This window comes from Neltuma alba, unplaced genomic scaffold (genome assembly GCF_004799145.2).
Source record: "Neltuma alba isolate B1F8T4 unplaced genomic scaffold, ASM479914v2 tig00012535_pilon, whole genome shotgun sequence".
In the NCBI taxonomy this organism is placed as follows: Eukaryota; Viridiplantae; Streptophyta; class Magnoliopsida; order Fabales; family Fabaceae; genus Neltuma; species Neltuma alba.
In genome coordinates this window covers 609,862-634,313 of record NW_021637000.1, presented here as the reverse complement: position 1 = coordinate 634,313, position 24,452 = coordinate 609,862, and the positions used below count along the sequence as shown (strand labels likewise).

The following is a 24,452-nucleotide window of genomic DNA, read 5'->3' as shown; positions in this document are numbered from 1 at the left end:
CAAGTATATATCCTTACTAAGTCATTTTTAAAAGGACTCATTTCAGTTTAAAAAAATCACAATTAAATACATTGTATATATGTTAAAAACATATAATTAAAAAATAAAAAAAGGATAAACTGTGTCAGGTAACAATGAACATCTAAGATAACAGTCACGGCCTAAAAAATCTCAATATTTTAATTTACATGAAAATATATTTTGTCTTCTGTTGAATTAAAAAGGACCGAAAATTAGGATGTGTTCCGTTGGGAAAAAGAAGAGGTGGGCGTTATAAGGATTTAGGATTAGGCAGTCATTTTTATTAATTCAAGCCGTCTCGCCTGCCAAAGAGCTTCTAGTGTATGAAAAACTTACGGTTTTTGAAAATAACAGCGCATGCAATAATGCACACTACTTCCTCCATTCTTTAATACAAGAATTAGTTTGTCAATTTGATTCTAAATATAAGATCTTAATCTATTTTGTCTCAAATATTTATTTATTTTGCCCTCAAACATACATGATAGATAATAATCCGAAATATTCTGAGAGAATATTTATATTTATATATATAGTTCCTGCAGTAATGAAGAAAAGTATAGTGAGGATTTGCCGTATATAATTGGTTTTAGTCCGTCAACACTCAATAAGGGGTCATGAATTCAGGCGTTCAATTATTACGCCATGACGCCGCTGCTGGAAAATACTGTCTCTGTCTTGTGCAGAATTGCTGACGCTGTTAATTATATCCATATAAGACTAATTTGTGGTTAATTTACATAAACTGAGGGTGAAGAGAACCAGGTTAGACTGGTTTAATTTATAAAGTGTGAAAGTCTCTCCCGTCATCAGCTAGCAAATTAAGCATGATATGGACAAGAATTCGCCGTCAGAGAATCAGGTTTGAGGACCAAACTTGGCTCTAGGATCTACGTACAGGAGGCACTTGATGGGGGTCGCCGCCCACTGCGTATATATGGTTCTCTTTCGTTATCAGATTTTGACACTTGACAAAAGTGGGTGAGCAGCATTATTTTTTATACACACACAAGACCCCGAACGTACCTGTACTGTGGAGTCTCCCACATGCTGTGCTCTCATCGATCTCCCCATGTTATAGATTATGGGCGACTCAAATAATTTAGGGCATGCTTCAACTCAATAAGAGAGTTCATGAGAAAGTTGTATACTTCATGTGGTTAGGCCAAAAATACGAATATAGGTTTCCTAATTATCTATGTGGATAAGAACCCTTCGTCCTTTTAATATCAACCAAACAACTCAAAACCTACGCCCACCCAAACTTATGTAGACTTTGTTAGATTGATGATGAGTAAACACGTTCACGTAAGTTGACGCAAAACTCTCTTTACATACTTATCTCATATTTTATAAACTATAATTAAAAAATTACTTATAAGTTATCTATAAGACATTTCAAACAAACCTGTAATTCGCTGCCAGCATTTCAAGTGTTTCTTCAGACATTAATAAAAACTTGAAAGGAATGTCTACCTTACCAATAATTCGCATTGGAATGTTCATAAAGCTTTTATGATTATCCTGATTTATACAAGCCATGTGCACCACAGCACGCAATGTTATTTGTCATGCAAGAAAAAACCATTTTTTCCAAATTGATAAAGTCAAATGAATGATTGCTCCGTGGATTATTGGTTACACACACACACACGCATGCATGTCATATTTCCATCGATCTGGCATTTTTAATTACATTGTAATAAAATTAGGATGAAAGAAATGATGCAATAAAATGTGAACCTCTTTACCGTAGGGTGTGCCACGTGCTCTCGCCTCTGGCTCGATCGTTCTCTGATTAAAAATATATCGCAGCTGCTCGTTTACAAGTCGCTTAAGTTTTCACGACAACGATGAATCTAATTCTAAACCAGTATGGCTTTCCATATGAAAACCATTTATAAAAATGAAACTCCAATTTGGAATATTTTTTGAATTTATATTTATTTAAATAATGCCCAACATTAAATTTATCTGTCAACTACATTGTATATTATTCATCTTTTTGTGGGGGGCAACTTGCATGACTTGAGTAAACACAGGTGGGCAAAGCCCTCTGTAAGCTGGCCCACTCTTACTTGATGAAAGTAACAAAAGCTCGGTGTAGAATTGGGCCAAAATCCTGAGCTCATAGGGCTTTAGAAAGGCCCAAATTTAACGGGTCCCTGCTATTAGGCCCGTGAAGTATGCAAACTAGTAGCCCCGCAAACTCGCTTGACCCTGCTTGTTGAATAGCCTGAGGCGATCCACGTGTGATTAGGGTGACCATGGATGATTTTTTTGTTTTTAATTTAGATTGGATCCATCATTTTTCAAAATTAAACAATTTTATCCAAAAAATTAAAATATCTTTTTTTCCAGATTGCTTTTTTTTAAGAAAAAAATATGTTTATTTTAATTATGACGCAGAATAAAATATCTCGAGCAATTGTTAACTTTAAAAATGTTGATCCTTTTGCTGTTTATATGCAGAACAATGACTAGTTGAATACATGAAATTGAAGACACAAGTGTCTTTCCAGCATTAATCAGCGGGGCCACAATGCGAATATGGGGGGCAATTTGTTACATAAACTATTATAGTTATACTACCTCCTGTCTTTAACATAAAACTTTATTTAATTTTTATTTTACTCTTAATTATAAGATCTCAATCCACTTTGTTTTTTGTATTTATACATTTTTCTAAAGTAAACCTTCTAATAATGGTAATTCTAGCCAATCAACCTAGTAAGTAAGGATATTTTAGGAAACACAACACATATTTATTACAAATAACTAACTTAACTTATTTATTTAATATCCTCAAATTAGTCAATTAGCTCTTATAATTAGGACTGGAGGTAGTAATAAAGAAGTGTTTAATGGCTTATTTGGAATTGCAACTGAATCTTTCAAAACAATTATAATTTGCAGAATACGAGATAAATGTATGATGATAATATTGTTTTGTAAAAGTGCTTATAAAACACTTTTCACAAAAGCAAGTTCAAATCGAATCAGGATTCGAATTTTTACTGGAAGAGGTACTCATATTCACTACCTGACAATAACTCGAATAAAGTTATTTCTGATAAGAAGATACTAATGTTTTAGTAAAAAAAACAAAAACATGTTCAAATAGATCCCAAGTGGGAAAGAGATGCGGAAGGCCCAAAACTGTAAAGGGGAAGTGGGTGGCGGGGAAAAGAGAAAGAGACAAGACACATTGAAGTGGGAATAACACAAAGGAAGCGTCGTTTTCTGTTAAAAAAAGTGATCAAAGCTTAGCCTTTTCAGCGGCCACTAAACAATTAGCACTCCCCATTCGCCAATTTGCCCCTTTACCAGGCTTTGCTCTCCACTCCCCCTTTCTCCTCCAAAATATCCCATTTTCCCCCTTTCCTTCCTCCCGAAGCAATCACGTTCTCCCACACGCCCACAAGCATGCCTCGTTAACTAGGAGTGTGTTTGGATGAAACCAAACCGTGATTTAAAAAAGTGATTCTGGAGAATAGATTTTAGAGAAAATAGATTCCGTGAAGAATAGATTTTGTAAAAAAGTGATTCTGAGAAGTGAGAGTGTTTGGATAGTTGTTATCAGAAGCACTTTTTATATATACAAATTACTAAAAAAAAGACATAAGTTAATATGATAATTACAGAAAAAATAGATTTTATGATATATTTTAATTTGAAGGAATAAAATTGTTAATAATATGTTTTTTACCAACATAATTAATAATACATAAGATAATATAATTAAAAAATAATTAATGTGTATATATATTTATAAAATATAAGATTAAATATATTTATAAAAAATATGTTTATAAAAAAAATAACAAGATACATATCATATAGGCCCTCATACTCTCCCTTTTTTCTCTAAAAGCAACAAAATTTTGTTTTTTCCAAAACCATAGTTTTGGAGTCAAAACCATGGTTTTGATTTTTGGAGGGGGTGTTTGGGTAGATTATTCCCCAAACACACCCTAGATCGAACATTTTGACACGAGCTTACACCTTTTATCATAAAATTTGTTGCAACATGCTCTTACTCCAATTCAAAGCATGAGAGCCTGTGGAGAAAATAATTTTGATCCTAAATATTTTTTATTTTTTCTTAAATTAATTTATCTATATAATATGATGTTACCCGATAATACCTTAAGGAAGTTCGGTCATAATTATTAAGTCAGAATTAGTTAACTACTTATTATATTAAGAACTATATTATATGTTTATATCAATATGTTTGTCTATTTTATTCAATTACATGACAATAATTATGGTTAAATGTTTCACGTGAGAGTACGATTTAATTTCTGTCACGACATTAGAAATGTAGATGGTTCTGATCTCCCTTGGAAAGCAAAAAGGCGGAAAGATGTGCACGTGTAGTTTTTAAATAAAAAGGGGGGATAGGATAGAATTTAACGATTTTCTGAATGACTTTTCCGTTAGATATTTTTCTTCATTCAAGAGCATCATATTCTCTTTAATTTCATGAGACCAGGTTTTAATCGCATTCCGTTCAAGCCCAATTTATCCCATGAAGGAAAGTTTTTACTTAAGTTCTACTCTATTTCTTCCTCACTTACCATTTTTCTTACTAGAAATTAAATGGTATCCCGAGACTGATTCTCCTAAAACACAGAAATTATTGAAGCGCGGTTTTATCTCTCGCAGCAAAGTTTTGTTATGGACGCGATTTGATTGGAACTCAAGACATCGTATTTAAGGAATCAAGCCTTCTCACTTACCATTTGCATTATTAGATTAACATGCTGAGATTTAATATATTATTATAATATTAATTAAATCACAAATATAAGCTGCACATATCAGCTTGATAGATTTTTATTAGAATATTTTTTTAAACTCTTGAATAGTATAAGTTAAATTTTATTTATTTTTATTTTTATTAATTAGCATTATAATAATGTTGTTATGATATGCTACTGCAGGTCTTAATGATAAGACCTTTTTTATAGATTAAAAATAAATCTTATAATTAAGACGAAAGGTAGTATTAAATCTTAGCTGTTGGATTTTATCCAATGATAAAAGCAATAAATGAAGAGGATATTACCCAAAAAAAAACACACACACACACACACTCCCTCACCGCCATCAGCCCACCACTGGCACTGGGGAGCTATGAGACGTTAAGATACACTGTACGTACTGCTATTTGGTATGTAAAAAATACTATCTTCGTGCTAAATATAAGAGTAAGTTAACTGATTTGAATAAATTAAAAAAATAAATTAAATTAGTTATTTATGATAAATAGATATTGTCTTTGTTAAAATATTTTTATTAATCAAATTTACTGACTAAAACTAATCATTATTAAAAATATTATTATGAAAAAAAATAAATATGAAATACAAAATATATTAAAATCTTATAATTAGAATTAAAATAAAAATTAAACAACGTTTTATACTAAAGACCGGGTAATATTTTCCAATAAAATAAAGGGGGGAGTGTATGTAGACGGAAAACGGGATCAGGGCATCTCCCGTTCCTTTCTGAAAAAACATTGATCCACGTATCAAATATCGCGTGAATCCCACGTCTCACGCGGCTTCTTTATTTATCTTCGGGGCCCGGGCCTAGTCAGCATTCAGCAAAGCATTTCCCACATCAAGTTGTCTTTTGACAATGTCTTTATTTACTATAATATTTGACATGCCCGTGCATTAAATTTTAATCATTAAAAAATAAAGTTACCATATTTTGGGAACACTGTCACAAATTTTTTTGCATATTAATTATAAACAATCAATTTATTTACTTCTTCAGGTCAAAAATTTATGTACTTCTTTGTTACTATATTTAAACTTCATTTAGAATCGAAGGAGTAGGCGAGCTCCCGAATTAGGAACAGATGAACCTGATTAATTATGACGGGTGACGCATTAATGATCGCATGTTTCCAGGTATAAGGGGACTCGTTATAAAATGGCTTTTACCCTTTAAGTGGGCACCAAGCAACGAGGGGCTGTTCCCCTGATTCCACTGGGTTAGTGTTGCATTCCAAATGATGCTTACCAGACGAGAACAACACTAATAATCTTATATTATTATTTTTTTTTTCAATTTAAAAAACCGATGGTGTTAGTGTTTGCCGCAGGTTACTATACCAGCCAGAAAGATTCTTATCTTTTTGAGGATAAGGAGTTAAAAAAAAAAAAAAAACCCATTGTTTAGAGGGACATGCAGGTGGACGGTGGACCGGACTCCCTAATTTCTTTTCATTTCTTATATCTGCAGCGTGCTTCTTCTGATGCAATCAATTTTCTTATCCCCAAAACCCAGCCACTCACAGCCCCACCACCGGCCACCGCGCCAAAAGTTGGGCATAATATATTTACAAATTAACACTTAAATTCCAAGTTCTCTTTCTCATGTAATTACTATTAATTATATTATTTTTCACTTTAACGTTCATCGTCATATTCATATATGCCCTAAAAGCGTCGGAATTCAACAAGCAATATTGTTTCTCGCCGCACAGAGCAGGTCTCTTTTGTTTTTTTGGCTTTTTATTTCATTTTTGCCACCTTTATGGATAAGGAGAATGACGGAAAAAAAATAAAAATTACAAATTTCAAATCAGGTTCGGTAACGCGACTTTATTTAGTATTGACAATTTTGGATTTATAAATATCAACAAATTTTTATTGACATTCCTTATTTAATATTTACAAATTTTTAGTTTTTTTTTTTTGGTCATCGTCCCTTGTGGATATTTCGTTTTTCCGGGTTAAATGGGGGTGGCATCTAGTCATGTGCTCACACGGTAGCAGGCTTTGCTTGCTCGTGATGTAACCAAACATGCTTCCCTTGGTTTTATTTTTTTAATTTTCAAACGCCGAAAGTCAATCCTATTCAATTAATTAATTCCTCATTCCTTTTCCCTTGCTCAGCTCTCCGCTATTCCCACTCCATTTTTCTTGCTTGTCTCTATATTATTGCCGCTCACGCTTATACTTCAGAACCTGAGAGAGAGTATTGTAAAGTAGGATGCTGTCATGCTGATGCTATATGTGGTGATATCTTAAATTTGTTTAATTAGTCTGATGATAAATCAAACTGCCGATGCCTCACAGGCTCACGTTCACATAACTACTGCCCCATATAACACCATCCATAGTCAATGACAGTCGAAGGCGACGTTGACATTTCCTCTTATATTTTTTAATGCCGCCCCTTGACATTTCCGTGTTATTTATTACGTCATCATACGATAACTTTAGCCCGAATATAACGGTGGACTCAGATATTTAAACACTGAATACATAATTATGACGGAAAAACAAAAATTCCGCATATTTTCCCTGTTTTTTTCCCCTTCCCATTGGCCATTATAAAAAAGAGAACCTTGTGATTCCCTACCATCAGTCATCACTACGTGCATCCCCCCTGCTGAGCCAACTGGAGGAAGCAACAAAGATAAATCACTCTGCATGGCCACAGCTGACTTCTATCCTCCCGTAATTTTCAACCAACAAACGGACACGTAAACATTTCTAAGGTTTTCCACAAAAAAAAATCTGGTTAAGATTGATTTTTATATACATAATCATCTGATATCCCATCTCATTATACAAAGTAACTGTTGTATTAATAAGAGAAGGTAGTATATTAAAATTGAGAACTGTGGAATGCAATTTATAAGATCCGTTAATTTGTGTTCCTGTGCAGAGGGAGGTCTACAGAATCTGACAACCACATCTATAGATATATATCTATATATATCTATATAGATACATATATATATATATTAAAGAAAGAAGGGGGAGGAAGCAGTTCACGTGTTGATGAAAGGCCAGCAGGATGCATGTGAGTAACTCGGAACTGCCACACTCAACCAAATAAATCTTCATCTTATGTGTTGGACCTGTTTGCTCCCTTCACAGCAAGAATATTTCATCATTTTTCCAACAAACACGCTCCATGTGGCCACCTATTTCTGCATTTCTTGCTCTTCTATTCTTATTTTGAGTAGCCCCTCTGTCCCAATTTGTAATTAAATGTTTGTATTCTTTCACGCCATGCTGTGAGAAAGATATATTAACCAACAATTTTATTCTCCTCCGATCTAAACCCAATAATTGGATATTTAGTTTACACATATTAAGAAAACTGTGATTTGATTTGCATGACATTTTTTTTAAACATATGTATTGACACTACTCTTTGATAAAATTTCTTTTGATAATTGAAATTGACAAAAATAGTTTAAAAAATAAAATGAATTAAAATTTTATATTTAGAACCAAAATAAATTAATTGTATTTTTTGCCTTGTGCAAACCACACAAGTAGTATTGGAAGAGGGCCAGAGCCGGAAGACAATCACCTAGTTGACCTTTAATTAACAGCGTGGCGGGGACACATAGGGCTGCCGCGCAATTATTTCCAAATGACGAATAGTTAATACTGACAAAATAATAGTAGTATATACTAAAATAAAATCATAAAATCCAAATAGTAGTTAAGATATTTATTGTTATTTTAAATAAAATATTCAGGCAGATTCAGCCTTGTCGGCGAGGCGAGCTCAAACCACATTTTCTGACCAGTTCAATTTTTAAAAAATACCCCTGCTTGGTTAGAAATGACAATATCAGCTCGTATCCTCCTCCTTTTCTCACACTCCTCTTTTTCTGATACCCGTATATGGTGTTGACATGCTTTAAATATTCAGCGCACCGCCCCAAGAAAATACATAAAATGAAAGTGGCGTAATCGTTAAAAAGATTATACCTCCACCAAAGAAAGATAAGGCTATATATACAAACACACATATATACTGGCCGATGCGTGTTAATCTTTTTCCGTCTGCCATCGATAAAGCTCTGAGTATTATTATCTGTTCAATTACTTATTTTTGTTTAAAATTTAACATGCCACTACATAGTCACTCGTCCAAGAGTAAAATTGTCATCATCGTCACTCACCATAACGGTATATCTTGTGGATAGTTCTGTTTTAAGTAAAAAGTATACTACTTTAGTCCCAAAGATAAGTCACTTGTTAAAAAAAATTTGGTTTTAAACGTAAATAACTTGTAGTATATTTAATACTGCCTCCAGTTCTCAAGAGTTAGTTGACTAATTTGAGTATATTAAGAAAACTAGTTAAATTAATTATTTGCAATATATATGTATTGTCTTCCCTAAAATATCATTGTTGATCATTTGTATTAGTTAGAATTATTATTTGATAAAATCTTTAACATTTGAAATTACTATATTTGATAAAATCTTTAACATTTGAAATCACTACAAGGATTATCTTACAAAAAATAGATAAATATGAGAGACAAAGTGAATTGGGAGTCTTATATTAATGATCAAATTAAATGTCAAACTAACTATATATACTAAGAACCAGTACTTGTTTTCTAATCTTACCTTTGTTTAATTCTTATTATAAAAAGAGAAAGAAGTAAAAGGTATGAGAATATTTGTAAATGTAGATACAAAAAAAACTACTCACCCGGTCCTTAATATAAGACCTATTTAACTAATTTGATTAGATTAAGGATGTTAGGTAAGTTAGTTATTCATAAAAAAATATGACATGTTTTTTTCCTAAAATATCATAATCATCTTCCTTAATATCTTTAATCCCTCTTCTACTTGATTATGATTAAGGGAGTATCCATAAGAATAATTTAGAAAAAATTAATAAATATGATAAATATGTCTTATATTTAGAACAAAATCAACTTACCAATTAGGTTATATATTAAGGACCGGGGGAGTATAATAATAAAAATAAAATTTTAAAAATTAATAATTTAATGCATTTTGTGAAAATATATTACTAATAATTTATATTAAGAATCAAAGTGTTATAGCTATATGGCATGTCCTCCTTGTGGCTTCAGCAAAAAGGCAAAAATGGAAGAGGAAAAATCATGAAATAAATTACAAAAATAAAACAAAAATAAGGCGATTGTAGACGAATGGAGAGAGAAGGGGGAAAAGAAGATGCTGATAAAGAATGTAGGTGATGCCAGCCCAACAGAAGCGTTGAAATGGAAATAGTGAAGGCGAAAGAGAACGGCCAACAAGGCACCGGAGGGTGCATGATCCGACAACCCTCCGACAACTCAGCATGGCATCAATTTTCACGGAATTCAAAGCCTTTTCTTATTTTTATCCCACAACACCCTTGGTGCATGTTAGCTGTTAGCACCCATCCCTCCACGCTCCTCATTCCCTGGGTCCCTGGCTGACATCACAATAGATTTATATTTGAACAAGCTATTTATAAATAAATATCCCAAATCTACCAAAAAAAACTAAGAATTGATAATCTTTTTAATTTAGAAAATACTTATATCAAGTTTTTTATATTTATTATGTTAAATTTTTAATAATGATCATGTAAAAATATTAATATTTAGTAGTATTTAATTACAAATTTATATGAAACAAAAAAAGACACATGTTTATGTGTAATTGAAAAATAAATCTGACCTAAGCCTTTTTTTAATTTTTAAAATCTGAACTTATTTTAATTTTGACTCTTAAAATTTGAAATGATTAACTTTAGTTTTTGAAAACTTGTTTTAGAAAAAAAATATTGTTACAAAAATAAAAAAAGTTTTTTAGATGGACCAAAATTAGGTCTAATTTCAGATACTAAAATCAAAATAAATTCAAACTTTAAAAACTTAAGATCCAATTAATTGTAAATATACCTTACTAATAGTTATATATAAGAAATTCAATATTAAAACAAATGAATTCTATAGTCACATATAACGAATTTTTGGAATGCTAAACGTGACTATTAATTTTTTATTTATTTATGCCTATTAATTAGATCATTACATTTTTTTTTTAAGAAGGACCTCGGAAGAATAATATCAGGACTTGAAGAAGGTTCCGTAAATAACCTGTTATTTTGGTCTTAAAAAATAATTCTCCCTCCCTATGTTGCCAAGCCAAGTGGCCCTTCCGTGTGAAAACGGCCAAGGGCATTTTCGTCATTCCAAAGCGCGGGAACGGGCATTATAAGCGCTCGCTTCCCCCCTTGTCAGCTTTAGTCGCAAGCGTCATCCACCCCCACGCCCAAAACCTGAGTGCACCCCCGCCCATAATCCAGCGCGCCCGCCGGGGTTCTTATTTCTGGCCTCCGCGTTAGCCTAAGCTCCCATTACTATCTCTGCCTTGTTTTATATCTCTAGTTCTTGAACAAGTTCGGTGACCATTTTCCAGGCCAAACCTTCGCAACTGCCTCTGCTCCGCTGCTCCTGATTCTGCCGGCAGAGTTCGAAACTGTCTCCCGCAAAACCCCTCAGTGCATGATGGGATTTTGCATATGCCCGTTGGAAACGCCGGCTAGGTTGCTCTGGAGCACCAGCTTCTTCCGCCACAAGCTAATGATTTTTTAACTCTGGACACCTCTGATTCCTAAAACTTAAATACTATACTGAGATACCAGCTATTCTATTTTCTTCTGCCCCATCCGTCGCCGGAGTAAGTATCTCTGGTGGTCACCGGTGGCGATTGTTGTCGAAGACCTTGTACGTTTGTGGGAAGAAAGCGAGACGACCAAAGCTATGGAGTCCGGCCGTATTTTCTTCGGTTCCTCCACTTGCCGCGGGAACATGCTGTTTCTCGGGAACGGTGATCCAGTTTATAGAGGTGATTCTCAACTCTTTGCTACGTCACTTTGTCCGATTTGCCCATATGTTGTTTCATTTTACTTTGTTGTATAAATCTATGCTTCTTTAGCTGTCAAGAATATTAGTCCGTGATAACCAGGAATACAATAACAAATCTGGATTGACATCAACGGACCACTTAATTTTGCATAAAACTTGGTTTACATACAATAACAAATCTGGGTTGCCAATGTTTTTATATTTTTTTTCCTTCACCCCCAACAATAGAATTGAGATCGAAATTAAAGCAGGCGGATCGATAATAAGCATGGAGGAAAGCTCAAAGAAGCGACCATTTTTCAGCTCACCGGAGGAACTGTTCGACGAGGAATATTACGATGAGCAGTTGCCGGAGAAGAAGCGACGCCTCACTCCCGAGCAGGTTGGTTAATTGACTAGCTAGCTCGATATATATGCTGCGGCTTGGTCTCATAGTTGTAGATTATATAAAATCTGAAATATCAATAAGAATTTTTGATTCAGTATCAATCTGAGTTGCAGTTATGCATGTTAATTGTTCAGGGTGAAAATCCATCTTAATTCCGAGATATATTGTAAATTTTTGATTTAGTATTAATGTTTAGGTGCTTCTGCTGGAGAAAAGCTTTGAAGATGAGAACAAGCTGGAGCCGGAACGGAAGACCGAGCTGGCCAAGAAGCTGGGGTTGCAGCCAAGGCAGGTGGCTGTGTGGTTCCAGAACCGTAGGGCCCGTTGGAAAACCAAGCAACTTGAAAGGGATTACGATGTTCTCAAGTCTTCCTATGATGCCCTGCTTTCAAAGTACAGCTCCATTGTCAAGGACAATGAAAATCTCAAATCAGAGGTACATATCTATTGTTTCTCAGGGTCGATTTTGTTCTGGTGCGGCAATACAACAAAAAAAAAAATCATGGATGTGATGGAAAATTGAATCAATATTAATGATTGATTATGGATATCAAAGTCTTTATATCAAATATTTAAAAAATGTACGGATCTGCATTGTGCTTGTGTGTGTGTCAGGTAATGGGCCATTAGAAGAAAAAAAATTAATGCCTTCCCAATCAGGATTCCATCATAGGAAAAGGACACATGACCCATGATTTGAAGCTCTATTAAGAGGGTCCCACCAATAAGATTCGACCATATTAATTAACCACAAACTTCTAAACGTAGCATCAGTTCTGAACCCCACCTTCACTATTAAAAGGCCCTTTAATCGTAACCGGACGAATATACCAGGTAGACCTCTCTTAATATATGTGCTTATACTTTCTATGAAACAGACGTACACTTGTATTTTTAGAGTGAGTCTGCATACTAGTCCATAAACTAATGGATGCATGCTTATCTTCGATAATCATGGCATGTATGTTTTTTACGTATTGGCAATTGACAATTCCTCAGGTGGTAGCCTTAAACGAGAAGCTTCTGGCTAAAGAGATGCCACGAGAACCATTACCAGAAGAAAAGGCAGACCCACTTATGATGGAGCTAGCCCAAATGTCAACCCTGCCATTCAACGTGAAGGTGGAGGACCGACTCAGCAGTGGGAGTGGTGGAAGTGCAGTGGTGGACGAGGATGCTCCACAGCTTCTTGTGGACAGCGTCGATTCCTACTTTCCAGCTGAGAACTTTGATGGATGCGTGGCCAGCGTTGATAGGGTTCAGTCTGAGGAGGATGACGGCAGCGACAATGGTCGCAGTTACTTCTCTGATGTGTTTGTGGCCCCTGAACCTGAGCACCAAAACCATGAGGAGGGAGACCCGTTGTGTTGGTGGGTGTGGTCTTAAAACAAGCCTGTATTAAAAAAGATAAAAGAAAAAAGAGAAAAAAACATTATGATCTTGTAAGGTGTCATGTTAGAGATTAATGTTTTGCATAATAAAGCAGAAGACTGTGAGAGTCTGTTGTTTGTTAGAGATGATGTGGGATGTGAGCGTCAAAGAAAATCCCTTGGATCAATGCATCCAAAGCTTTGAGTTGAACAAATAATTGGTCAATGGCGTCTTCCGTTGTCTGGTCTTAGTACACATCAAGGGTAGTTCAACCTCGAAGGCTGGCTACCAGGCTTGTTTGCTATATATTTTAGTCTATATTTTCGTCTGCGTTGTTTTTAAAAGAATCTCTGATTGAGAGTGTAAAGTTTTTATAATAGAAATGATGCAGGTGATTCGAGTATAAGATGAAGGTATGTATTAGCTTTTCGGTCAGAAATTAACACCAGAGCTCCATTGTCGTTTTAGAACCAGCTTCCTCAGAAGCATCCCTGCCTCTCAAATAGTCGAAGCTGGGCCAACTGGAAGCCCCTCCAGAAGCAATTAATGCTGGTTTATGTATTGTGCACGGAATCAAACCAAACATCTAAAGACTACATGATGACCCACTGAAAAACGCCGCTCTGTCCAGACAATGACACGAAATGAGATGTTGCCAGTCTTCTACTTCTCCACCTCTAATATAATGTGTCAGTGTGTTAGTGAGCAGGATTCCAACAGGACCTAAAACGATTCATCATCTTCGACTTAAAACGAGCAAGATAAAGTCATAGACCCGGCCAAACATTCCTCCCAATAAAAACCATGTCGTCAAAATTTCCGTTCTGTTCCTGCAGACAACCGACACGCTGTTAACTTCGACAAGCAGATGCAGCGATGTCTGGGTGATGCATGGTTAGAGCTGCGCAGCCAGACTCGGACGTAAGTGTTTCTGCGTGCAGGAGAAATCCCCCTCGCAGCAGCGAAATGCTCAAACTCACTAGAGATTGGGCTCTAGCATCTTATCTGCATTAAAGACAATCCAAGAGAAAAAATTAAACAAAGCTCACCAACCCCTTCCACACTAACACATGGAAAAAAGCATTCATACCGTTCGACCACAGGACCACTGGTGATGATCAGTTCCGTCAGTCATTTCTGAAATGGCCTCTCATAATCATGTCCTCCAACGAGATTGTTGCCCTGAATCATCTAAATGTACCGCAGAATCTTCAATTACTTTATACGCAATTAAAGTTTGCTGAATGCAAGTCCTCCGAATTCTAGAATAAGGTTGACCATATTTTAAAGGCGAACGGTTGACGGAAGGCCATAGCCATGAAATGCCTCTGTCACATTCATTTCATCAGTGAAAAGGCTTCCATAAGGACCAGAGATTCCAGAGACATGCTTCGGCACCAATGTCTAGAATCAGAGATAAAAGGCAAGACTCATATCTAATCACTGCAGATTTAACAGATGCTCGCTGGCCTGTGTTTCTTCCCATCTCTGGATTTTTCGCAAGGAATCTCACTTCTTACATCTCTGTTTTTGAAGGTTCCACTAATATCTGTTCAAAAGCTGGCTGACCTCTATTGCATTTTGCTGCCGTTGTGTCCCTTCTAGAAGGTCATATGACGTTGAGTTTAAGGTAGTAGTATTATGATTCACTTGCAACAATCTGAGGGAATATATCCCTTCCTTTGACTTCTGTTGGTTGACCTGAAAATGAGCTGCTCCAATTCCAACAGAGCCATTGGTTTTTTGGGGCATGGGACACAGCATCAGCAAAGGTTTATGCCGCTACTTACCTCGGCACGGACACTAGACATCCTTTCGTTGTTCCTCCACATCTATATCTATGGAATCCATATTATGGCAGATCGCTTTTGAATTTATTACCACTGTATAACCTATTTTCCCCTCCATTAATGAGTTAGTCAGGACTCATAAATTATTGGGTCCGCATATGGCTAAACCAAACATTTACCAGGAGTTGGGAGTGATGTGGCGAGGCCTCGCTCCAGACCAGCTTCTGCGGCACTGTTAAATTGGATCACCTTTCTTACCTTGGTGGATAAGAGAGTGAATTTAGAGTGCATTGTAATTGCATCCATCTTTCTTTATTATTTTTTGATGCCATTTGTTTAACTAAAGACACAATTTTTTTTTTTTTGCCTGAGAATTTACTTTTAATATAAGACAGACAAATGTGGCACATTTTTTATTTTTTATTTTTGAAAATTGCATTACTGTAATAAAATTGTTAGTAATTTCCAAATCCTCTCACAAGAAAAAAAACAGAATAAATATTAATTAATGTAGGTAAATTGGCCTCAAAATAACGGCTCACCTAAAATTCGGTGGTTCCATCTTAAAAAGGAAGTAATTTAAATTCAAATTAAATGGGTGGGATGAATTAAGCAGATGAAAAGACCATATTAAGGGAATAATCCCCATCACAATGAATTGTTTAATGATCCTTGTCAAACGATAAAGCATCATTTCAAATCAAATCCCTCCGCCACCTTTCGTTGAGTTGGAGCGTCGGTGAGTTAAATTGAATTAACAGAAAAGGCTAATCGGGAGGCATAAATGGTAAAGCCGGGGAGTGGCAGGAGTTAGCAATTTGAGGGGAAGGAATTGGGCGATTTAGGGAATCAAGAATTAAATAATTGGTTGACCTGGCGATTCACATGTGTAATTACCCAAACTTGCCGGCCTCGGTCGGGTTTTCCAGTTGTGGCGTCGTCTTAGGCGACTCTTGTATTTGCCGGTTACACAATCTTCACTTCTTCTAGTGCCCTTACTCTCTGCGATTCACTCCTGTCTCTCTCTCTCTGCCCTTTTTTCATCGTTTTTCCCTCAATTTTCTGGTTCATCACACTCTGACTCCTATCTGGTAATTTCTGTCTCTTTTTTCATCTTCTGGTTCTTTTCACTCTAATTAAACGCTTGTTTGATCGGCATTAGGCATGGCAACTGCTGTTTTGTTTCCATCTCTCAATCAATTGACTTTACCGAGGAATTGGATTCAAATGCTTGTGTATTTCATAAAGAATCAGGAATGTAGTGCAGTATAAACCGAGATCTTGATACATTCTTGCTGCTATTTTGATTAATTCTAGCATAGCGCAGCTCCAAAATTTTCGGGGATTTCATTTGTTCCTTTTTCCCTCATGAACCCGAGGATACAGCATGATCTACTAAGAAGTAAGAACCTAATCATACTGCGTAAGTCCGTCTCCGTAAGGTGATGATCGGTTTCTGGTCTTGTAAATACCTGCTCACGTGGGCTATTTTTATATGATGCTTAAGTCTTAGGCTTTCTTATTCATGGTTTAGGCCCTGGGCCTTTCTAGCGGGTCGGGATTCTGTGGATCATAAGGGAAGACTATGAATGGGTCCCTTTGCCAAGACTCTCCATTTTGTAGGTATCGTGCAAATTTTGGTCTATGGGGGGTTTGGAGTGAACGGTCGGTGCAGAGATTTGTATTGGCAGCTGCAAAATAAATGTCTTTGCTCTTTACTCATTGGAAATGCAATTTTTGAGATATATGAATTCAAGAGAAAGAACTACTATAAGAATATGATATCTGGCGGAGGAAGATAAAGAAATTCAGGAGGGAATCTAAACAGCTAAATGTATTCATCTTATGGAGTGAGACTGAAATCAGGGGAATGAGGCTTACTGATACGTCTTTGGTTAAATTCTGCGCCATGGTTTGATGATCTCTTCTCCTCAAGTTTAGATCTCAACGTCATTTGCTTTTTACTATTTCATTCATTTTTACATTTCACAATGGTGATAGTTTAAATAAATAAAGCAGCATCCTGTATACTTCATATTGGTAGCTTTTATGAGATGTCCTTGTTTCCATTCCAGACGAAGGCCTCACAGGGATGTCAGAGAAAGCTCTTAGTGATAACAATACAACTCCTGAAAGTGAAAGGAAGAAAGATAGCTCTGGTAAGGCATGTTCAAATGTGGATTCTGTTGACAATGCGGATCAAAATATCAAAGATCTGCAGAAGAAAAAAATTTGTGCTTCCATAGTGCCTCCATCCGTCAATGGTAATCCTTCTGGCGATTCTCAAATAGAAATAGGAAATGCAGAAATAGAATACATTGATTCTGAGAACTTGAGGGATTTAGAAGATATTGACAGTTGTCTCAAGGTAATATTTTTTTCATTGCTGGAAGGTTTTTGAAGCTTTTTTTAATGGTCCTAATATTTCTTGAAATTAAACTGTTAATTATTATTTTTTTAATAAGGGATACAATCCGTGTATTGGTTAAGATTAGCTACTGGGTTTTATTACAGACTCTTTTGGCTGGATTAGACTCCAAGGACTGGGTCATAGTATGTAATGCCCTCAATAATGTGCGGCGGATTTCAATATTTCACAAGGAGGCACTACTTGATATTCTGTAAGTAACCAACATGCAGATATCTTTTCTTTTTCTGCAAAATTTGATAATGTAAAGCATTTTTTGATTGATCAATTTGCCTTTTTTTTCCCCTGGGGATTAATGAATTTATCAATATGCTTTCTGGTGAGCAGGGGGGATGTGATCACGTCTGTTGTGAAGTCCCTGAAAAGCCCTAGAAGTGCTGTATGCAAAACTGCCATTATGACATCTGCAGACATTTTCAGTGCATATAATGATTTTATAATAGATTTTCTGGACCCCCTGGTAATTGAATATTCCTTCTTGGATCTTTACTAAGGAATTTTCCCTCGTTACACTTGATTACATATGAACATGCTCTTGCATGCGTACAATTTTTCATGGATGCAGCTGGTGCAGCTTCTTCTCAAGTCTTCACAGGACAAGCGCTTTGTATGTGAGGCAGCTGAGAGAGCCTTAATAGCTATGACTACCTCGATTTCCCCTATGTCTTTGTTACCAAAATTGCAACCTCATCTTAAGAATAGGAATCCTCGAATTCGTGCAAAGGCATCAATGTGCTTTTCTCGAAGTGTCCCTCAATTGGTAAGAGAGATTTAAGAATGCCTCTTTTTACTGATGCTCATTTTCATGAGTTTCTAGGGTTACTTTAACTAGGTTTGTTTCACTTTTAGCAGCTTTGATACATTATTTTTTTGATGTGCTATGCATAATGCTAGAATAAGGTCTGAATCCTATAAAGGTTTTAGATGATTGCCACACAAGGAAAAAGGCATTTATCATTGACGAGCTTATGATAAAACATTTTCTTTTCACATCTGAATGAATTTTAAACGGCCCAGTTTCTATTTCAAATTTTCCTTGCAAACATTTCCTACTTATTTGGTTGAGAGGTGTTTTACTATTAAAAATTCCTTGTGTTGATTATTGACGAGTTTGTTCCTTGAATAAAAGGGTTGACCTTTTCTGATTGAGGTGTACAGGCATTCTTGTTTGCAAGCCCTTTATTTATTTAAACTGCTATTTTGACTAATGGATACAACTTTTGTCACTCTTGGTTGATGTTTGGCTGCTTTCCTTCTTACTCATTTTTGTATGCCCACTGCCTACTTGCTATATAGGCTGGTATCTTTTGGCAGTAGTGTACGATTCAGCACATCCGCACCATCTTCTAATTGCTTACATTTCAACAAATGAATTAATTAGTCACCTTTTATAATGAGTTACTTGAAATAAGAGTCTCAAGTTTTACACAATTCTTAAGGGCATGAGGGATCCTAACCACATATATTACATGCTCTGCGAATCAAGTTTCCCCCATTCTTTGGTCAATTCCTGATTTGAGAATCATTACTGGATCTTTATGCTAGCAACTTAATACGATGAATTGCACCAACATTTAAAGCTGAATGTGAAAGGTGTTTCTTCAGTTGATATTTGGAAGGGACTATGGTGGAAGAGCAATGTGCTACCCCGGTCCTAATTTGTAGACTACAAACGAGATCTTATAATTAGGACAGGAGGCAGTACATGGTTCATGTATTCTTGGCACTGGATGCTGAGCATTAACATCTGTCCTGTGTTATATCTATTTACAGGGAGCTGAGGGCATAAAGGCTTATGGGATTGACAAATTGATCCAAGTAGCTGCATCCCAGCTGAGTGACCAGCTCCCTGAATCCAGGGAGGCAGCCCGAACTCTGCTACTCGAGCTTCAGAATGTGTACGAGAAATTTCATGATCCCATGCCTGCTTCTGTTTCTGAGCATCCAGAGCCGGGTTCGTGGGAGAACTTCTGTCAATCAAAACTTTCACCGCTAAGTGCTCAGGCCGTACTTCGCGTTACCAGTATTGCTCGCGAGGGTCTGGTTTCATGACACGCGCCATGCTTGAACTTCTTTAATATCCGGTCTGCTCGTCATATTTTTTCCCCTGTATATACAGTGAAAATTGAGATGGTTCGAATTGCTGTTTAAGCACGGATTGAACGGAAATTTATGATTTGGTTCCGCATCTCTCCTTTTATCGTCAGATATCCAAATTACGTCATTTCCTCTCTTTTTCTCATTCCCTTATGTTTGGCAGAACACTTGTGGTTGATTGGCTTCGAGGCTTTGGCATTCATTTGAGCATTTGCTTCACGAAGCGTTCACTGATTCCATATTTGAATTGAGAATGCATCAGCGAATTTATCAATCCATGATTGAAAGTGATTCAATTCAGTTTCTGCATAACGACATGAAATTTAAATGTATTGGGAGCTATGCTACTCGTGCTATTTCAGTCCCCAAAAAAATACTACTCATACTATTTACATGAATTCTCCACATTTTAATTAACTTCTGAAAAAAGAAATAGCTATTTTCATGAACATTGTACTAATAAATGTATCAATATATATATTTTCATAAAAAATTATTCTATTCATAACTTGTGAGTTATGAAGAACCCGTCTGTGTGTTTCATTCGATGCAAAAGGGTGGATGACTTGAAATAACAACTTTTCATGTGTATCTTGTCCGTGGAGGATAGTTGGATACTTCACCGCGAGAATCTGGGGAAGTGAAAGATCCCATATACTAGATTAGCCTATTACAGACAAAAACTCACCGCTAGGACAAAAAGGTTTGAGTCCAAAGGTCCCATACTAGATGACCAGTGCTTATTCCGGACACATTATAAAGGGATCCAAAGAACAGAATAAACACCGGAGCTTCAGATCGTTTAAAAAGCTGAGAATTAGAGTTCATTTATGTGATTTGATGCTTCTAACGAGTCAGTTTTTATCAATCACTATCGAACTTGCGGGTTTTGCTATGCTTTCATACACCACACCGCTACAAATACAATTAGATACAAAAGGAAGCCTCGCTAATATTGATCCATGCGATCAAATTCAAAATTCTAAAACTTGATTGCGTCTTGGCTTTGGATGGCGACCCGTTTCATCCTGTGCGTTACAAATTCAAATTTTGCAGAAATATTACATAAGTAGAAAGGTTAAAAATTTGATCCAATCCACCTAGTATGAAGTCGTTTGTATAATTCATCACAATAAAGTTTGCCCAGATCTAGACGAGACATGGGCACAAATTTAAGACGCAAGAGCACTATGATAATCTGTTTCCTCACTGTCAAACTAGACATGAACACTAGACAACCGAAGGAATGATGAGAGATGGAAATCAACTTTTCTCCGAGTTGTTTTCCAATTCTTTCTTGAGCTGCAGCGAGAAGTCGTCATTGACGTCATCGTCGTCCCAATCATCTTCCCATTGCTGGCTTGTGTCTTTCCCCTCTTCTTTGTCATCCCATTCTATAAGTTTTGAAATATGTCAACAAGTGGGAAATAACATATTCTAATCCTCCATATAGAATTTTAAAAAAAAAAAAAAACTGCAATAATATTGAAGCAATTCAGATCTGTAATATGTGTTCCCTACTCACCAGTTCGTCCCATCAAGGGCTACATTTTCATTCCAGTCATATTTGAGGACTCCAAACGCAATTCTTTACTTTTCCAAAAATTATATATAAGCCATCTAAGTTAGTATGTCCTCGTTGATGTATGGATACAAGTGTGCCCTTGATACAAGTGGCTGGCGAAAAATATGAAGCTTCTATATTACAGGAAGCAAAATATTCCAGTTTATACATCAAAGCCCTCCCATATTAGAAATATATCAGCTTCATATTTGCATAAAACAGGGAAGGACATTCTTCGCCTTCGGGGATCTCTCCTTCCAACTCCTGCGTCATATGTCCCCCCATATTCAAAAATAACTCTCCCTCCAAGGCACATATGGTAAATGAAAGAATTAGGTCTAAGAATCAAGTTACACCAAACTTTTGAGTCCTACTCTTTAAACATCACTCATTCCTTCAATGCTTGAAAATGATTTAGCCAGTAAACACACGTCATGCCACACATTGGATCCATATATAAGCCCTAATGACATAAGAACTATACAACATACAACATAGAATACCAACTAGTTAAACCATCTAGAGCCAGAATGTTGGACCCATCTGATGGCTGCTACTTTCCTCATGGGACATGAATGCTGTTATAATTAATTTTCTGAAAGAACCCACTGTATAATGACCAAACTGACCCAACGACTCTTCTTTCTATAATCAGTTGTACGCTACAAGCAGGTACTCTATAATAAAGCAGTATTCCGAACTGAATCAACATCTTCATGGATAATATAAGTAAAAGTACCTTCATTGATCTCAAACTCTTCAAATTCATCATCATCTTCAAACAAATCAAGTTTTGGATCTTCAACCGCTGCCATGGAATACTTCTCCATTGTCTAATTTCACAACCGAGTAATTAATCTGCGAGACTGCAACAATCTACAGGAGAGAGAAAACAAGCTTTGAACTTAACAAGAATAAGAACCAAACAGAAGAGAAAAGACGACATGATTGTTGCATAGAAGAGACACGCTCATCTTCAGAGTCTAGGAGTTCATAAACCAGAAGCACAGAAAGTTGAACAGAAATCGTGAACCTACAAACATGACTCACCCTCCTTTAGAAAGAACCCTAACCTCCCAACAAGGGGCAGCGAACAAAAGAAAGAGGAGAGGCGTCTGGTGTCTTTAACGCTACCCTTGCCGCTTGCGGAAGATTTCCTTCTCGCAGTTCACTCGTAACGTCGGTTCTCTTCTTTTAAAATAAAAATATTGTGATTGGGCCGCTTTGTAATATTGATAGTACGATTCAGCCCAATCGAAGTTAAAATTTTAGCCCAAAAAGGAGCCCAACCCACCCTGTCGTGAGCGAACCCAGGAAGGTTTATGGGTTATATCCAGCTCACAAGGTTTTTTTGTGTGGGGGGGACCAATTTATTACTCCTCCGGTCCTAATTATAAGACCCAATTGACTTATTTGAGGAGATTAAGGAAGTAAGTTAAGTTGGTTATTTATAATAAATAAGTGTTGTTATTCCTAAAATATCCTTGCTAATTAAGTATATTGGCTAAAACTATCATTATTAGAAGGATTATCTTGAAAAAAAATGCATAAATATAAGAGAGAAAATGGATTTGGTCTTGTAATTATGACCAAATAAAAAGTCAAATTAGATCTTATAATAAGAACCGGAGGAGTATCTAGTTATTAAGTCCGCGATCTAAATAGTGTATTTAATACCGACAATGTTTTTATAACAGGTTTGTCTTTAATAGAATGCTTGCAAAAAATAATGACAATTTTTGAGTTCGAATTAATTTATTATAAAGGGTCGAAAATATTTTAGCAGTGTATTTGTCCACAAATCAAGAACAATCGCATATAAAATTATACTCCTCCGATATTTAATATAAGACCCATTTAACTAATTTGATTAGATTAAAGTTAGGTAAGTTAATTAATTATAAGAAATGTAATATGTTTTTCGTAAAATACCATAATCATCTTTCTTAATACCTTTCTCCCTCTTCTACTTGATTATGGTTGAGGGAGTATCCATAGGGATAATTTACAGAAAATTGATAAATATGAGAAATGGATTTTATATTTAGAATCAAAACCAACTCAACAATTGAGTCTTATATTAAAAACCAGAGGAATATGTAGTTTGATCCATTTGAAACGTTGACTAAAATTTGTTTGGTAAATTTCGGTCTTGAACTTTTAATTGAAAAAAAATAAAATAATGCTTTTTAATCAAAAATAGAAAAGAAAAGAACTAAAGAAGCCTTCATTTCCCTTCGGTTACAAGTTGACGCTACCCATATTTTGTCCGTAGGGCGGCGTAAGCTCTTTATCAGCCGGCCACTCCTTCCCCAGGCGGCCGTTCAAAGCACATCCCACTTTTCTTGAGTGCCAAATTAAAAAAAAAAAAAAAAAAAGAAATAAACAAGAATAAAAGTTGAGTAGATATAGTGCAGCATCGTTGAGAACATCGGTGCGTGTTTGAGAATGTAATTTGCAGGGCGCATGGTTTGACGTACTCTCTATATGATGAAAGCATCAGAAACATGAAGATAAAATCAATGAATCAATCATTTTCTTTCTGTTCGCTCCGCTGGTGGGTCCGATTCATCATTCATATTTTGTTCGTCACGACTTATGCTGCAGGTTGGTAAATTATAAACAAGTTAAGCACTGCTATATGCAGTTTTTTTTTTTTGGTAAGAACAGCCAGGTTGACCCATCTCTGTAAGTTTCACAGCTGTACAAGTCTTATAACTGTGGGTAAACAGTTTTTGTAAGTCGACATAGAACCCATGTCTGTATAACCATTCCAAACCATCAGCAGTTTAGATAAAAAAAATTAAGGCTTTCGGCAATGTCTTTGACAAGGACTGACTTTTTAAAAAAAAGAAAAAAAAATGATCAGCCACCATCTCCATTGAAGGTGCAATATCATATTTTAAAATCTAAAGAGACTATATATGAATGAAGAAAACAATGTCTAAGAGGAGGTTTGCTTTGGCCGGCAATAGCGCCTAGTCTAGAAAAAGAAAAGAAAGGAACAAGATCTGGCGATGCTATTGCTAGTCATTTTGTGTTTGTTCCCATCTGAGTGATGCACCCTAATCTCTGAAAATACTTATCAAGCTTCAGTAAACTTAAAAAAAAAAA

General features: G+C 35.8%; 3 protein-coding genes across 6 annotated transcripts; 2 read left to right on the top strand and 1 right to left on the bottom strand.

Annotated features, from left to right (window-relative positions):
* The first annotated feature begins 11,102 nt into the window (after positions 1–11,102).
* Positions 11,103–13,865, top strand: LOC114728376 (homeobox-leucine zipper protein HAT5-like). Of its 2 annotated transcripts, none has more exons than XM_028915278.1 (4): positions 11,103–11,680; positions 11,949–12,082; positions 12,285–12,524; positions 13,088–13,865. In XM_028915278.1, exons 1-4 carry the CDS (start codon positions 11,596–11,598, stop codon positions 13,472–13,474), a joined length of 846 nt encoding a protein of 281 aa, XP_028771111.1. In that variant the 5' UTR covers positions 11,103–11,595; the 3' UTR covers positions 13,475–13,865. The 2 variants fall into 2 exon arrangements, with proteins under 2 accessions (XP_028771111.1, XP_028771112.1); XM_028915279.1 differs by having other exon boundaries at positions 11,104–11,680; positions 11,952–12,082.
* Positions 13,866–16,041: 2,176 nt separating this feature from the next.
* Positions 16,042–19,839, top strand: LOC114728449 (uncharacterized). 2 transcript variants are annotated; one of them, XM_028915358.1, is made up of 7 exons: positions 16,042–16,340; positions 17,325–17,408; positions 17,541–17,617; positions 17,764–17,870; positions 18,005–18,137; positions 18,243–18,437; positions 19,451–19,839. In XM_028915358.1, the coding sequence occupies exons 2-7, from the start codon at positions 17,342–17,344 to the stop codon at positions 19,727–19,729; spliced, it is 858 nt and encodes a 285-aa protein (XP_028771191.1). In that variant the 5' UTR covers positions 16,042–16,340; positions 17,325–17,341; the 3' UTR covers positions 19,730–19,839. The 2 variants fall into 2 exon arrangements, with proteins under 2 accessions (XP_028771191.1, XP_028771190.1); XM_028915357.1 differs by having other exon boundaries at positions 17,325–17,617.
* Positions 19,840–20,803: 964 nt separating this feature from the next.
* LOC114728451 (protein DSS1 HOMOLOG ON CHROMOSOME V-like) lies at positions 20,804–22,493 on the bottom strand. 2 transcript variants are annotated; one of them, XM_028915361.1, is made up of 3 exons: positions 22,389–22,493; positions 22,078–22,214; positions 20,804–21,168 (listed from the first exon to the last, which is right to left on the bottom strand). In XM_028915361.1, exons 2-3 carry the CDS (start codon positions 22,166–22,168, stop codon positions 21,038–21,040), a joined length of 222 nt encoding a protein of 73 aa, XP_028771194.1. In that variant the 5' UTR covers positions 22,169–22,214; positions 22,389–22,493; the 3' UTR covers positions 20,804–21,037. The 2 variants fall into 2 exon arrangements, with proteins under 2 accessions (XP_028771194.1, XP_028771195.1); XM_028915362.1 differs by having other exon boundaries at positions 22,412–22,491.
* Between the last annotated feature and the right edge of the window lie 1,959 nt (positions 22,494–24,452).

Coding starts and splice junctions, on each gene's coding strand:
- LOC114728376 (XM_028915278.1), top strand. CDS start 11,596: ATGGAGTCCGGCCGTATTTTCTTCGGTTCCTCCACTTGCCGCGGGAAC. Junction 11,681..11,948: donor CGGTGATCCAGTTTATAGAG/GTGATTCTCAAC, acceptor TCGAAATTAAAG/CAGGCGGATCGATAATAAGC. Junction 12,525..13,087: donor ATGAAAATCTCAAATCAGAG/GTACATATCTAT, acceptor ACAATTCCTCAG/GTGGTAGCCTTAAACGAGAA.
- LOC114728449 (XM_028915357.1), top strand. CDS start 17,342: ATGTCAGAGAAAGCTCTTAGTGATAACAATACAACTCCTGAAAGTGAA. Junction 17,618..17,763: donor ATATTGACAGTTGTCTCAAG/GTAATATTTTTT, acceptor GTTTTATTACAG/ACTCTTTTGGCTGGATTAGA. Junction 17,871..18,004: donor GAGGCACTACTTGATATTCT/GTAAGTAACCAA, acceptor TCTGGTGAGCAG/GGGGGATGTGATCACGTCTG.
- LOC114728451 (XM_028915361.1), bottom strand. CDS start 22,168: ATGGAGAAGTATTCCATGGCAGCGGTTGAAGATCCAAAACTTGATTTG. Junction 21,169..22,077: donor AGAGTTTGAGATCAATGAAG/GTACTTTTACTT, acceptor CAAAACTTATAG/AATGGGATGACAAAGAAGAG.